Raw genomic sequence first — 15,925 nt, 5'->3', positions numbered from 1 at the left:
ATTCCAATTTTAAAAGCAAAGGAAGGATGGGCACTCGGCAGATGAAGATTCCTGATGTTTAAGCCTCTTTCGCCTGCATGCGCTTTCCCAAGAAGTGCCCTGTTCGGACTTCTTGTGCATATGTACCAGTAAATTGTTGTTTCAAAGAGCACGTCCTATGTCATCAGCCGGTAAGTTGTTGTAGCCTAGGTTCATTCCTGCATGAGGAAGATCGGATTCGGATCGAAAACACCCCTAAATATATTTGTTTTTTTTTTTTTTTTGATATTCGGATTTGAATTTGGATTTGAGTATGCATAAAGAAAAGTCATATCTGAATCCAAACCCAAAATTTGATTTTACAATCCAAATCCAATTTTTATATTCATATCTAAATCTGAATCTTAATTTTGAACCGAATTTTACCAATTTTCAAAATGTAAGAGCAGTAGATATAAGATATTTGTCTAAAAATAAATTCAATCAGAATCGGTATCTAAATCCGATCGGATGTCATTTCTTAAATCTGAATCCAAACCTATTTTCTAATCAGATATTAAATTTTTTTCAATATCTGATTTTTTTTTTATCGGTTCAATAAGATACTGATCCAAATCAGATATATTGACATCCCTATGAGGAACCCTTCTATTGCAAAATCATGCAAACTTTAGGCCCTTCATGTCATTTAGAATTTACATGAAAGCCAGTGACTTGATTATTATTTACAAGAAACGTATTCCTTTGTCCCAATGCTTCTTTCATATGTGTATGCAGTGTGCAGAGCTCAAATGGCACTATTCGCATATGAAGGAGCAAAAGACTACTGTCTCCCTGCACCAGGTATACATTGTTTTAATCACAGTTGAAAAATTAAGTGTTGAATTTTGGCCAGGGACCAGCGGACCATGAGAGGCAAAGCTATCCCTCCCCCCTACCCTCACCTTCATGACTGTTTCAAGACTTTGGTGGTCCTACAGTACGCCCCTTAAGTGTTGTGTATGTCACTATTTGCAATTTAAAGGATTAGCAGTCATAGGAATCCAACTAAGAACACGTTGTCATGTGACACTCAAACCGACCAATTATGGTACAGGCCTCGGGCCAGTCAAGGACTGATTTACCATAAGATCAATGGCAATTTTTTCCAGTAACCACTAAACTTTGCATGTCATGCTTATCATCACCCGTTCTACATTAGGTAATCGTTTTCCAAACATAAAATCTCAAAGGGCGTCTCTTCTTGAACCTCTCGGAGAATCATCTTCCGTATCAAAAAAAAAAAATTCAAAAACTTTGTTGGGTCTGAAAGGTAGAGACTTGATTTGTCTGATTACTTTCGGATGGGATTGACGAGTCTTGTTTTATACCCAGTCTTGCGACCCGACCGTTGAGACACCTCAACTTAAAATGCTTTTGGGTTGAAATGAACCAGCCTGCAAACCCGTATGCCTGTGCACATGAGCGTGCAGGTACACGGAAGATTCAAGATAGTACAATCACGTGGAAAGCAATTAAGTACATGATTGCATATAAACATGAATCATAAATGCTTAAAAACAGTGGCAAGTCCTAAGTTCGGTTTGTGCTTTTCTTGTAAGACAAGCTGGTGGTTGGCAGATGATTGTCAAATTATGCCAACAGAGAGACACTTGTAGCGTTTGCATCCACACGCACACAGGTTTATGCAACTGCATAAGAGAACGTGGAGGATACATCGTGCCAGCAATCGGCAATCCCCTTTGTATACCCATGCGTGCATGCAGGCACAGCCCCCTTTCATCTGGAAGTTTGCTCGTGAAAGTTTCATTTAGATTGTTTCCCAGCACGACGACCTAGCAGACCTAAGGACTCGAATTCATTTGCATTCTTTCTTAGAATACATTACTGCCTACTCCCAGCAGGGTTGCACCACAAGGGAGCTTTACATTCAATTGATTGCTCTTTCAAATCAAAAGCTTTCCTTGCTTCTTTTAGACAGCCTACGACTTTCCTTTACGTGGCTTGGCATTGACAGCTGGATGAAATGCTTTCAGAAAGACAAGTCATCATCCAGATATCCCTGAATGTTTTGCTGGTAGCAGAACTACAACTTCTGTTTTCAAGTGAACATGAAAACTGAAATAAAAAACTATATGCTAAGATACATTCCATACTTGTTAAGAATTTGTGCTTGAAATTTGCACCAGAAAAAGATGATTCCATGACAAGAACCACGTGAACTATACATAACTTTCTGTTCACCAAAATAGAATAGAAAAGGACTTGGGCGTTTCTGTATACAAGGGAGCCCCTCCATTACATCCCATAATTCTTTTGTCATTGGACATAAGAAATAATAGCATGAATAACACAAAATTAACTAATCAGGCCAAGCCTGGTTCATCTAATAGGTGATGAACCTGAACCAACGTCGTCAAGTATAGGAGTTCCAAAGCCAGACTGATGAAGAGAACTCAAAGGAAAGCCACAATCAGAACCCAAGCTCATCCAAAAGCACCTCCATATCATTGATTCATGGGCACGGACAATTTGTCTAGCAGTAGCAGATTTCGCACCGCAGCTGGCTTCAAGTCAAGGATTGCTTTTGGAGCTTCAAATAGCAACTCAGCAGCGACATGTTCTCAACAATGTTACATTTATGGGTTTTTGGATGGTCATGAAAGCAGTATCTCATCACCATTTCCTGTTGAATAAAAAGATTGAGGAAGCCCATGCACCCTCGGCAAGCCAGTGGAATCAGAACCCAGCATAGAACCCGTTGCGATTGTTTCGGAATGAAGTGGCAGTTCATCCAATGTCTAGGGCAAAAAAATTCAACCAGAAACGGCAAAAATCAGAAAGGGGCTAGATAAAATATCTTAGACAAAACGTCTTTCCCAAGGAAAATGATTTTCATTTGAGAAGTAGAAGCTTCAGTGAAGGGGTACCTACCCTGAAAGCTTGCTGCAAAACCCGAAACATTTCTCGGCTTTGTTTTCTTTTGGTGGCAATTTCTTCAGGCTCTTGTAACATCTCTTCAAATAGATTTTCTCTGCAATGAGGAAGGAGCCATCAGATAAAGCAAGTCATGAAGAATCACAAAACAGTATGTATCCTCCATTTCACTAAAATAAATGGACAAATGGGTTTGTGGCTAGCAAAACGAAAGAAGATGCCCATCTGGTTGGTTTTGCTAAAAGAAGACAGGCTCCTTTGCCGTCAATATCAGGTCATGAAATTTCTGCACCTAGGCGACTTTCATTCTTTTCTGTTTCCTAGCCTCTTCAGAGGGCCAGATTACAGTACCACCACAATCTGGGCAAAAGGGAACTGCTACATGTTTCAGGAGAGCTTCGCATTCTAATATCAGTTTAACATATTTTTGTAGTCTTCTTATAGCCAGATCACCTATACAATTCCCTGATGAAGACACTGTGAAGATCTCGTTTAGCATAATTGACCTGCATAAGAACAAAGCTGCATCATTACTCTTTGATTGAAGCTATGTAACTTTCAGCAAATAAAGCACACATTCCATAACAAAAGCATCCTAACCACATCAGATTAGCCTTAAAAAGAGCCTGTCAGATTGTTCAGCAGAAGGCAGATTTAGTTGAGTGTATTGTTTCTATTTTTGCCACTACAATGGGATACTTCGTTTCCCAAAGCTGTAAATGCAATATAACCATGACTTCAATGTCAAGTGTCATCATATTCTGTCCAATACTTCTATATTTCCTCGTCCTCCACACAGAATTGGCTCCTTAATAGGAATAAATTGGTAGCTTCATGCTATAAACATAGTTTTGTGCTAGTGATTTCTTAAAACCCTTTTGTAATATATGACTTTGAACTAAGCTGTTAGAGCAACAGACGGAATGTTAATATATCTGAGAAGTCGAACCAAGCCTACTGACAGCAAATGACATCATCACATCAAGCAACATGCATAGGAGGGAAAGGAAACAAAGAGACAAGGAAAAAGAAAAGTACATTCTCCAAGCAAAATATGCATCATGAATCATAATCCATATCAACCGTGTCCAAAATAAGATGTTTATGAACATACCATAAATGGTTCAACTTTTAATAGAAAAGGATAATAGGAAAAAATTCTGAAGAACCAGTGCAAGAAAAATGGTAATATCTGAAAAACGACAACATCATGCACCAAACAATCATCAATTTCACGAAAGGTCACGTAGTAACCTAGAAATGATGCTATGAAGCACATATTGCACCTGCCATTAAAAATAGTCCATATTACTCTTAAGAAATTCAAAGCAAAAATAAGCTTTAAAACAAAATTACACTCTCAAATAACTGAATAGCCAAAAAAAAAAAGAGATGCAACAAAATCAAAATTGTTCATGAGTCTTGAGTTAAAAGTAGGCTCTTACACCAAAGCAATCTGTTTCATACACAATCTCAGTCCCAAATCATATTCTTTCACCCAAACGTGTATAAGTACCTTTCAAGAAACTCAATAATAAAAGGGAAAAAAGAAAACATGACAAAAATCAAAGTTGTTTATGAATGTCGGAGTTAAAAGTAGGCTCCTATAGCAAAGCACTCTGTTTCATGCACAATATCCGTCCCAAATTCTATTTTTTCACCTCAAAGGCTCAAACACATAAAAATACCTTTCATGAAACTCTCAAGAGTCAGCCCTACACAAGTTATGAGATCTTAAATTGGAGAGAGGCAAAAGTTAAGTCCAAATAAAGACATACTCTAGGATATATCACATGTCAAATCATATCTAAGAACTGGAGCATGTCATGACTTGCACCTGATATGAGACCAATACACTTTGAAACTCAGGTATTTAATATAAATTTTCCCTATAGCCATGATGTGTATCATAACATATTGTATGGCCCATAGAAGATCAAGCTAACCGCCAAAGATGAGCTCCAAATTGCCAGACCTACAAAAGGCATTTGCATTAGATGTTGAACCATTCCCTAGTTATTACTAGGAAGGGAGACAAGGTTCGATCTTTTCATTCAGCTGTTCTGATTAGACCTACTCCCAGTTCAAGCTATGAACCCAAAAGAGGCATTTTCATACTTTTAGCTAAAGCATTTGCAGAAATCATGTTATTCTCACCTCTATCCTATCATTTGTATCTCTTCCAGATTTTACCAGTGAAATCAGGACAAACCCCATGTAACACAGCTGAAGGAGAAAAAAAGTCCTTTCAAATACACACAACTTGAAATTAGCAGATTGAACAAGTAAACTTTAGAGAATCCATATTAGTCCACATACTTGGCAACTTCCTCCTATCATTCGGCTTTTAAGTACACATGCTTAATGAATAGCCACTCCCAGTGGAAAAGGATTGCACAAATAGCAAAATGATTGAATGCGACGTTTTAGGTGCTAATGAATCATGCCATTCCAATGCTTCCATGCAATTTTTTTGAAGGCAATATAGATTGAAGAACTCAAATAATATCAACTGCAATTGACCCAAAGCACATATACGCCAACAAAGGAGAAAATATCATGGATTAAACTATCTGAACCTCTAAAGGTCAACGTACAACCTTTCTTACAAAGCTGGCATGATGCAGTCAACTTCAACAAACATAATCAAGTATGTAAGCCATCTCCTTGAAAGACCATACAGTTTTTTCTTTTGTACTTCTGGAGCAAATGAATTTATGCATAACTGTGGTTGCTTTTAACTTTATATTGATTCTCAGTGTGCTACGTGAAGAAGCATAAACATACAGCAAAAGCCCTCTCCATCTTACAACTAAACCACTTACCAAAAAGTGCATGATTGCTTTAGGGACATAGTCTTCGATATTTTTTCTGACAACGTCAAAATATGACTTCAAAAGCAACTTTGTCACTTCCATTTCAATAGCTTCTTCCTCCGTAGGAGTTGCTGATGGTCTAAGCATAGCAGGTGGCTGAGAAAATGACATGTTAATGTAGCAAAACAAACTGAGCACACAACTGCAAAGTGTATTACAGCAAGGAAGAAAACCTCTTTCAGTTGAATTATAGATGACGGAAGCTCCATATTGGGAAGGAGATCACTATTTGAGTTGTAGATTGATCCTTGTTTAGTAGATGAATGGGCGTCACTGCCTCCAAATATTGATGATATCAGCCAACTTCCACCATGGGCACCCCCTGTTTAAATCTTAATCAGTAAAAAAACTGGCATGTCATTGTCAGGTTTTGGGACTAGACTCGATCTGAAGATACCTAAGGCAGAGTGTCCTAAGTTGACAAAATAAGGAATTAAACAACAGAAAGTTCTCACAGTATCCTTCGACTAGTAGACCAAATTTTTAGTTGTGTCATGAAGTCACAAGTCAAGCAAGCAGAATCCTGATTCCTGAGGCAACACAAACTAGGCCTTGAAAACATTAAATTTTCAGAAATTACCATGTCACAGGTCAATTCGCCACATAAAACTAGAAAGACATGATCATCAGATCAAACTCCAAGAGAAATATCACAAAATACTGGAATACTATAATACTCACGTACAACTGTAAACAAAAAAAGAGTACTTTTGCCTCTTTAAACAGAAAAAGATTCACATTACCACATGATTTGGGCCTCTCATTGTTTGCAACTGGTCGAACATCCTGAGATACCTATCAGAAAAAAAAATAAGGTGAAGGAAAATAATGACTTGCCTTGAAAGGCATTTAGCACAATAATTTTTTATAGTAACATTTGTTTTATTGTTTACTATATTTTCTTTTCAAAGAGAAGAGAAATGAAAAGCCCAAGGACCTGCTCAGCAATATTTCCATTAGAACTTGATCTAGAAAAAAAGGATCGACCCTTCTTATTCTTGTCTATCATTTTCTCTGGATCTACAGCATCCTGCACCTAACATTGATAGAAATCATAGTGATGACCAACAATCTCTCCATAATCATTTTAAAATGTCTTCAGTTGCAGTCAGCAACACATTGTTCCCAGCAAAAACTACATGAGTACCTTTAATTTTGGCATTGAAGGAAGTAATGTGCGAGACTTAAACTGTTGAACTGCAATCTCTACTGCCTTACTTCCGCCAATAAAATTTGGATGTGAAGTGTTTATATAATCCATCTGTACCAGCAGATCAGCCATTTAGTAGCCTTTGACTTTCACATTTGGAAAACTTCAGCAAAAAAAACACTACCACATATAAATATTAACAAAGCAAGAAACCCTAAGACCAATGATCCTAATATACTGGAGGAGATTAATCTAAAAGATTCCTACTTAAATCAATTTACTGGGAAGCTTGGTAACTATAAACATGAAAATAAGAAAAATACGAGGAAAACTATGAAATAATAGGTTTTGTCACATTAACAACCACCCAGTTATGGCTACTTGATATTTGCTAGAAGGAAAGCTTTTTCCTTAAATAGTTATTTTAGTAAAAATTTTATTTCCTCAAAATTTATTCACATAGAAATTTTGGAATTTTGCTTTTCCTTAAATACAATTAATAGCATCATCATATTTGCGTAGATTTATCAGTATGAATTACGTTAGGCACTAAAAGTATAAATTCTTGAAAATTTGAGTTGCTTAGCCCTAGAAGGAGCATCAAGGAAGCATAACACAGATCAGCTTGCACCTGACCCAGAGCCAGACCCAAACTAAAATTGACTGAAGTCAAATCCAGTTTACGGTCTAATGTTTGGACCCTAGAAACTCAACTACTTAATAGCCGATGAGGATAGAATAAAACTTGTCAACTCATAGTTTGAAACTTTGAACCTTTAAGTTATACCAGGGACGGATCCAGATCCACTTTAAATATGCCAGATATAGGTCATATCTTGAAGCGCAATTCAAAATCAAGTTTAACAAAATCTGAAGTAACTCAGCTCTGATTGACTCACAACCTTATCCTCACCAGTGTGTGACATCGCTATCCAAATTTGAGTGCCAAGAAAATTAAACTTTATATACAAAATGTTGAACTAGTAGGTGTGAAATGACACTATATTGCAATAGTTCACACTGTTTCTACCTCCATTTCTATGATGTGTCCAATCATCGTCTCTGCAGGGCCCAAGCCTTCCCTTAGAGTCTGGCCAACAACTTCATCAAGGCGTTTACGGAGAACTGGGAAGCGTTGCAATTCACTAGTTTGGCAAAGATGGCTAATCTGTAGCACACAGAAGTTATTTACCTTTTACAAATCCAAGATAAGCTACCAGATTATTTTTATTTCTAAAAAGCATCCACAAATCCAAAATGAACAAACAGGCAAAGGGACTGGCTTACCTTAATTAACTCATCATAAATAAACCGGGCACACTGAAGGCTGGGATCTAGGAGACGACATATTTGCCTCCTCACCAGGACTTCAAAAGGCACCTTATCCAAAATAAAGAATATAACTACATTAGAAAAGCATAGCACTACTTCCAAGCACACATACATTCACAATGAAATTTACACACCTCGGGAACAAACAATGCATTTTTAGGTCCAGCAGCATTTTGGATGGTCGTCCTAATGTCTTCATCACTCAAATCATCACAAGGATCCACTTCCTGGAAAAGGACGAAAACATATTAGGATCAAAAGAGATCAAGAACCACCTTGATGCACCTTCCATATAAGTTTCTACGATGACAATATTTGACAAGTTTTCTCAACTTTACTACTAAAACAAGAGTGAATTTGACTTGGATATGTTAAAAGGACTCGTCAATGCATCAGACAAAGACGTATCGCATAAACAGAACATTAGCAAAGCTTGCAATCAAATAGTCAAAGTGCTAGAGCTAAATTTACCAATCATTAAATGCCACGTAATAAATCACATAGTAGAAGTGATTAGCACCTCTAGGCTCTTTACAAAGATGGACTGGAAGATATAATGAATACGAGCTCCACCCGACAGTTCAGTTGTAGATAATTCTTCATGCTTCCCCTCCACCAAAGAAGAAAAAGCTGCAAAGGTTCTCCATTTGTCAGATGTATTAAGAGTTACTTTTTATGCACAATTTTTCCACCCAACCGCTATCCACCAACTCCAGTATAGCACCATCTAGGATTGGAAACTTTCCAGACTGATTACAAAGAAGGTAAATGGTGTGCTAAAAAAAATAAGAAAAGAAAGCCCATTAATAAGCCATCAAAATCTAGTGTCTACTATTGGCCTGGTAAAATCCAGAGAAATCCAAGCTACATGACTTAGGTGCAAGTACAAAGGGGAGACGGGGCATGGACGGACTCCGGTATGTGCCAAACAACTCAGGTACCAGGACACAGCTATACAAAAAATTGCGTAAAAATAGGCAATATATTGATAAAAAATGTACCATGCTGGTACTCATATCCAAAATCTTTAAGAGAAAAAAAGGCAACACCATTTACCAAATTGAAAGAATACTAAAAAGTTTTAAATCAAAAAAAAAATGGACTTGAGTTTTACCAAATCCAAAATTTGACAGAAAATGGCATAAGGGTGTTATCACACCTTGCATTTGAGCATGTCCAAGGCATATCTTGCACTAGTGCCATATCCTGAAAAATATCAGAAACACATTGTCCACATACATATTATTGTGATTTTGGAATCATGTAATCATGTCCTTCCAGCATTCTGATTGCACGATGTACTATTTATTTCCTGAACGGCTGAACCTATACTACATTCTCATAGCAGAGTATTCTACCATAGAAAAAAATTGCAACATGAGAACTTCATTTTCCGTGTCTAATTCAAAATTTAAAGACTTATTTTGCATCAAAACAACCTAATAAAGGAAAAAATGCCTAGAAAATGTATGTACATGGTTATTTTAACTGCAGCCTTTTAAAACGAGAGGAAACCAAAGTTTCTCCCAACCTTTTCAGTTGACATGTTACATGAAAAAACAATGTAAATGAAAGAAAAGATCTAGAAATAAAAGTGTTGGTTAGGGAAGGGAACTTACAGATATTAGACAAGATATTAGAAACACAAAAACAGGAAAACTAAACTAGAATACAGAATCCACCTTCGGAGTATTTTGTAAGAATATTCAGCACAAGAGCACCCTGTCCAGCCTGTCAAGTAAGAAAACAGATAAGATTAGAATAAAAAAAATGATCCCAACTTTAAATGGCAATCAGAAACAGGCAGATTTCGTCATTTTAAAATTAAATGTAATAGCTCCAACAGGGGAAAGTGAAAACTAGGCAACCAACACATGAAAATAGAACGGAAGCAGAGATACAATACGAGCAGAAACATCTGAAATTTAGTTCTAGAACATTCAACTGCATCCAAGAAAAGATAAGCTGCTTCAATTGTAGAAGGCAAACAAGTAGAAAACGAACAAAACAGGGACAGAGATGCTTGTTCATTTGGCAGGAGAATACTGGTTACATCATGCACCATTTCTTTAGATATGTATATTGCTACTTTATTCTCTGCCCTATACAAGATTACCATGTACTTTAAATATAAACAAAAAAGCAGGCCTAAAGCACTTGAAAAGAAATTATTACTATTAACATTTGGAGGCTATATATTTTTGCCTTGAAAAACATGATAATACACTTTCAATGCTGAAAAGAGAAAAAAATAAAAGTAGAGAAGGTGAGTAAACAACCAAAACTCAAGCCATATCCAAAACTAAAGGAACAGTAATGTGTATCATACTTACTTTAGATTCTGTAATTTCACCGTAGGAAGCTAGCTCCTTTGCTACAGCAACCATTTGAATGTTTATACGGGCCTTGAGCCCAGGAAGAACCCTTCTGATATGCTGCACTAGAATCTGAAGACAGATAGGGGTGTAAGAAAATCCCAATTAAGAAAACACTAGCAGGTTTATTGCCAAAGGTATTAAGGAACGTAAAGAGAAAAGGCACATGGAAACAATATAGCATTTCGGATATCACTAAAATAAATTAATGGGAAAGGGAAAAGAAAGGAGAAAAGGCATCATCATTCATTTGCATAAGAAATAAATGGGGCAAACTGGAACTGCGGAACCACATACTGACAAAAAAAGTGCCTTTTCTTTTTTACTCCACCATGAGAAAAACATATGATAGAATGCACTATAGGCATTGAATTACCTGATTCAGCTTCTTGGCCAACTGGTGAACACCACAACGATCAGAGAGACCATGATAGACCTGAACAACTAGCAACATTAGTATGTAAATTACTAATGAAAACATTATAAAGCAACCAACGGAGAATCGGTTAGATAGTACAGGTCGGCTACGGAAGAAGTCCTCTTCATTTGCTAGTGCCTCCTGGATACTCCGGTTATATATAATGTCCTGTTTTAAAGTGACATCAACAATGACAACAATAAAGAACTTGCATTGGTGTAAAGAACAAGAGGAACAACAAACTCCAAACAAGACACATCCAATTTTTTGTGCTTACACATATTTGACCATAGACACTGCTAAGGATACTCATTCATAAGGTAACCCTGGGATGAAATTCTTGCTGAACATTGAACCACAAAATAAATCAACAGGTTTGTGGCAGTTAACAAGTTGAGAAACAGTTGCCTTGAGGCAGCATCAGACACATTCTCATTTTGTTTTGGCCAACGATGGAATCTTCAAACCACTAGCTTTTCCTAGGGCCAGCATCTTTTCATAAAGAAACAGGAACTGTCTCTACTTTCCACTTCACTGAAAGAGGTGCATAGCTAAAGGAATTTTGGAATGTGTAACAATTTTGTCTGATTAAGCCATCAGCTCGTGTTACCTCTTGACTGCGATTTACAACACCAACATAGCCAAGTCGAAGGGGAATCACATTGCCAAGCAAAAAATTTCGAGCATCGGTCCCCCGATCCATTATGTCCAGCTAAATTAAGAAACAACGTGGGAAGAAAAAAAAAAGAAAATAGTCAAGTGCTGTGGCTAACTGATAGAAAGCATATGGGTAACAATAAAGAATACATGGAAAACGCATGTATTTTGACCTTTGTAATAACTCCAATAGTTCGAGAACCTGGGAACGGAAGAAAGCATCAAAGAATTGATCATGCATCTAATCTAACAACAGCAGATGAAGAAATTAACTAATATCAAATTCATCCAGAAACATGACCAAGTTTTTCAAAGAATATACCGTCAGGATCAGCAATTCTTGCCATTTGAAGTGCATCTGAATTTGCTAGATCTGAATTTGCCGGAGTAACAGCCAATATTATACAGGTTTCATGCTTGATGTATGATAGTATCATAGTCCTGATCCGTGCTTCTATGTCTGTCGGCTGATCTCCTACAGGGACTTTTGTTATTCCAGGTAAATCAACTAAAGTGATATTCAGAACATTTGGTGAAAACACTTTTAAGCGAATCTGCTTATCAGAAACACCCTTGTTTGCTCCAACCTCCCTTTCTGTTTCAGCCTGCACAAAAACTAATGATGGGCATTCATAAACCATCAAAGCAAAATCATCTGCAGATTGCTTATTGGTTGAGATACCATGAACCATGTTAAATGATTGCAGTCATAACTAACCACAAACAGAAAACTTGTGCAACGATTGTAAAGCAGGAAAAATGGTAGAAATTTCCACAATATATATGAAAATGTAAATGCCAAATGAGTAATATAACAAGCCTCACTAGAAAATAAGTTCAATATATAAAATTGATCCAGTTGTTTCCCACCATCAAAACAAGATTGTTCAAAAGTGCGGAGAACACTAGATTATGGAATACAGTAAGTGAAAAAATGCATGTGACCCCCACCCAAAAAACAATATATATGAAAATGTAAATGCCAAATGAGTAATATAACAAGCCTCACTAGAAAATAAGTTCAACATATAAAATTGATCCAGTTGTTTCCCACCATCAAAACAAGATTGTTCAAAAGTGCGGAGAACACTAGATTATGGAATACAGTAAGTGAAAAAATGCATGTGACCCCCACCCAAAAAAAAACCCTCCCATTCTTGACAAAAACTGTACAGCAAGCATTTTGAAAGATTCACAGAAGGGCACTTAAGAAATTGAGGGTCTCACAAGAGTACCACTAACATTTGGATGTTTACATTTCACAGCACTTTTTTTTCCCCAATTCTCAAACGCCCACTACTCTTAACTGCCACTAGGTTAACCCAAGTTATTGGCTGTTCCTTTTACATATCTTCAATCTAGTTCTCAGACCCTTTGGAAAAGGAGAAGAAACAAAGAAATGATATTGAAACAAAAGCATTTGGTGAAGCTTAAAGCCTTAAAATCCATTTATTCCATGAAGTTGTTGTCTTTGCAGTAAAATTTGTGTGGCAGTGACTTGTATTTGAACGAGAACAACATGAGAGAGAGGGAGAAGGAGAGCTTCATTGCATTGATGTTACATGGTGAGCTTATGCTGTTAATGGCAGTCGAAACAACGAAACTCCATTTGTGATAAAGTGTGATGAATGGTAAATGATAAAGGAAAAGAAAGAATTGAAACTGAAGGGTAATTACATTTCTTTCTGCATCGCAATACTTTCTGTCAATGGCAACCATAGTAGCAGCCTTTTGAGAAATACTTTGTTAACTAGATTGACAGATGTCAGAGTTCAAAAGTTAGCCACCCATTTGTAAAATCATTAAAAGATGAGCATCATTCTGTACAATTTTCAAGCATTTTTTTATTTAAAAATAAATGTATATTTAGTGAACATAACCAAGTCAAATGGGAAATTTGTTTCCACCATAAAAGTCTATGAGGTTTCACTCAGACATCTACCAAAAATTCTGATACTAAGCATCCCTTTCACGATATCATTTTAAGATTTTAGTTTTTGTTTGAATAGTTAGGGGTGAAGTTGCCACAGTTGAATTGTTGGTTACCGTTCAGCTGATAAAAGTTTCTAGACAACATTTTTTAATCAAAAATTATATCTTAGCTTTAAAATATCTCACCTACCTACCCTATCATCATTATCATCATCATCTTTCTGTTTGCTGCTACTAAAGTTGTTGTCGTTGACCAGTACCAGACCAGAGTGTTTACAAGATCATAACCATCAATCATTTTATCACTAACCCCACTTCCGAATCCCAGCTTCCATGGTTTACTAACACAGTCACCGGTATCACTATCATCATAAATTTTTTGAATGTCATAATCGTCTAAAAAGGCTTCATAATCACCACAACCATTAATCACATTCACACATCGCTTGTCCTCACTGCAATCACGTTGTACTTTTTTCATAAAAATTGACATTATTCACCACCATTCACCAATATAAAAAGATTACCTACAGTATCTACAAAATTACATATTATAGAAAACTGTCAAATTGTTATTGAAGCGATTCCATTTCCATCATCTCATCCCTGATAAGTTACTTGCTTTTTGGAGAGGGAAAAGGCAATAAAAGTCATGTAAAACGTGGTAAGGCCCAAGTGAAAAACTTGCACCGATGGTGATTATCTTCTTAAAGGCAGGTCGACGGAAAAGGCTGGTCCAGTAGTATAGGCCTATGAGGCAATAGCTACTAAATGATGATAGATAGGTTTCTAAAAGAATTGATTCTGCTACCTTCCAGCGTTTCTGAAAGACGCTTTTCACCAGTGGCACCGGAGCTCTTGACATGGCAAAGAGTAGGACGTATAATATCAACGCATCCATGATATTGGGAAACGCCTAAAAATAGGATATTATGACTGAGGCTACATTCAATTTAAAATAAATAGACGAGCACTAGCTAAAAAAACGACAAATTCGAGTTCCAGTCATTTTCTCCGACGGGCAACCCAGTTAACTGACATAACCAATACCAGAATTCTAAAGTCCGTAAAAGGAGTTTGCGATATCAAAGGAATAGACAATTGAAACAGAGAACACCGACCTGAATTTCCCTACGAATCGCGGAGAAATCGAAGAAGCGCTTTCCGGGCAAGTGAAGGAACTCGCCCCACTCCGAACCCTCGGTCTGCTTGGCAGGCCTTGGAGTGTGCACGAGCTGCAAAACCAGCGGCCGCCTGGTGCAGATATCAGTCCCCCTGGGGAGAAAATCCCTCCCGACAAGCGCCTCAAGCACGCTCGATTTCCCGCTGCTCTGGCTACCGACTACCGACACCTGCGGCAGCTCGATCGTCGACGAGCTCCCGAGCTGGGAGAATATGTCCTGGAGCTTGTTGACAATCGGGATCACCGACTGCCCTATGGAACCAACGGCCGCGTTCGAAGACGGGGCCGGTTTCTCGGCTTCTCCAAAGTCCCCCATCAATCTGAGAAGCTCCCGCCAGGAAGTCCGCCGCCGATGACCTGCCGGAGAAAACCTTGAATCCTTCTCAACAGTCCGAGGAGTTTCCCCCCTTTCGCCCTCTCCCTCCTGCTGACGGCGTTCGCCCGCTTCGAAAGCTCACATAGGCTCGGAGTTTGGCTCGGGTTTCACGAAGCAAGGTTCCCTCACGCGAACGGGGTCATGGCTCCCCGCCCAATGGCCAACCTTCTTGCTACGGCAGCTTCGGGCGACGGCGGTTAGTCGACTCGTATTTAGATCCGGAACCGGACTATTTAGTGCCATATGTTACATCTTCGATTTTGGTTGAGTAGATTTTGGGTGAGCATGAAGAATCGGTGGTTAGTGTGAGGCTTCCAACGTAAACTAGTTAATACTTTTAATTAAAATAATTGATGTTCGATTATTTTGGGTGAGTATTTCATCCTATCACATAATAAAAAAGACCAGAAGTTCTCATTCAACTTAGGGTAACGAGCCTACTTTTAATCCTTAAAGATATAATTTTTCTGTGTCAATATGTTTTTTTTTTATAATATAAGGGAGTTGATGTATTGAGAATTTGAAATAAGAGCTGACCTTCTACTACTTTCACCCAAACCGTTGCATGGGAGCAACTTCTTCAATTTTTTAGATTCATGAATTGAACATTAATTTTTTGTGGTTAGGAATAAAAAATTTTACTGCCATTTTGTATGTCTTGGCTCATGATGTTTGTTGAATCGATGGCAAAAGTTGAAGACAAGTTCTTC

At 37.6% G+C, this 15,925-nt stretch overlaps 1 protein-coding gene across 5 annotated transcripts; it reads right to left on the bottom strand.

The window, feature by feature from the left end:
• Positions 1-2,098: 2,098 nt before the first annotated feature.
• Positions 2,099-15,364, bottom strand: LOC116250077 (dynamin-related protein 3A-like). Of its 5 annotated transcripts, none has more exons than XM_031623449.2 (20): positions 14,778-15,361; positions 12,047-12,329; positions 11,898-11,926; positions 11,678-11,779; positions 11,167-11,235; positions 11,026-11,085; positions 10,608-10,721; positions 9,957-10,005; positions 8,795-8,904; positions 8,409-8,501; positions 8,230-8,322; positions 7,973-8,110; positions 6,940-7,053; positions 6,730-6,822; positions 6,536-6,587; positions 5,966-6,114; positions 5,742-5,888; positions 3,370-3,422; positions 2,914-3,013; positions 2,099-2,780 (listed from the first exon to the last, which is right to left on the bottom strand). In XM_031623449.2, exons 1-20 carry the CDS (start codon positions 15,153-15,155, stop codon positions 2,637-2,639), a joined length of 2,370 nt encoding a protein of 789 aa, XP_031479309.1. In that variant the 5' UTR covers positions 15,156-15,361; the 3' UTR covers positions 2,099-2,636. The 5 variants fall into 5 exon arrangements, with proteins under 5 accessions (XP_031479309.1, XP_031479308.1, XP_031479311.1 ...); XM_031623448.2 differs by having other exon boundaries at positions 6,730-6,828; positions 14,778-15,360; XM_031623451.2 differs by lacking the exon at positions 7,973-8,110 and having other exon boundaries at positions 14,778-15,363.
• Between the last annotated feature and the right edge of the window lie 561 nt (positions 15,365-15,925).

This window comes from Nymphaea colorata, chromosome 3 (assembly GCF_008831285.2).
Source record: "Nymphaea colorata isolate Beijing-Zhang1983 chromosome 3, ASM883128v2, whole genome shotgun sequence".
Classification (NCBI taxonomy): Eukaryota; Viridiplantae; Streptophyta; class Magnoliopsida; order Nymphaeales; family Nymphaeaceae; genus Nymphaea; species Nymphaea colorata.
Note: the sequence above shows the minus strand (reverse complement) of the source record. Positions and strands in the feature narration are given on the sequence as shown.

Coding starts and splice junctions, on each gene's coding strand:
- LOC116250077 (XM_031623448.2), bottom strand. CDS start 15,155: ATGGGGGACTTTGGAGAAGCCGAGAAACCGGCCCCGTCTTCGAACGCG. Junction 11,086..11,166: donor ACTTCTTCCGTAGCCGACCT/GTACTATCTAAC, acceptor CTAGTTGTTCAG/GTCTATCATGGTCTCTCTGA. Junction 7,054..7,972: donor GACACATCATAGAAATGGAG/GTAGAAACAGTG, acceptor CTGCTGGTACAG/ATGGATTATATAAACACTTC.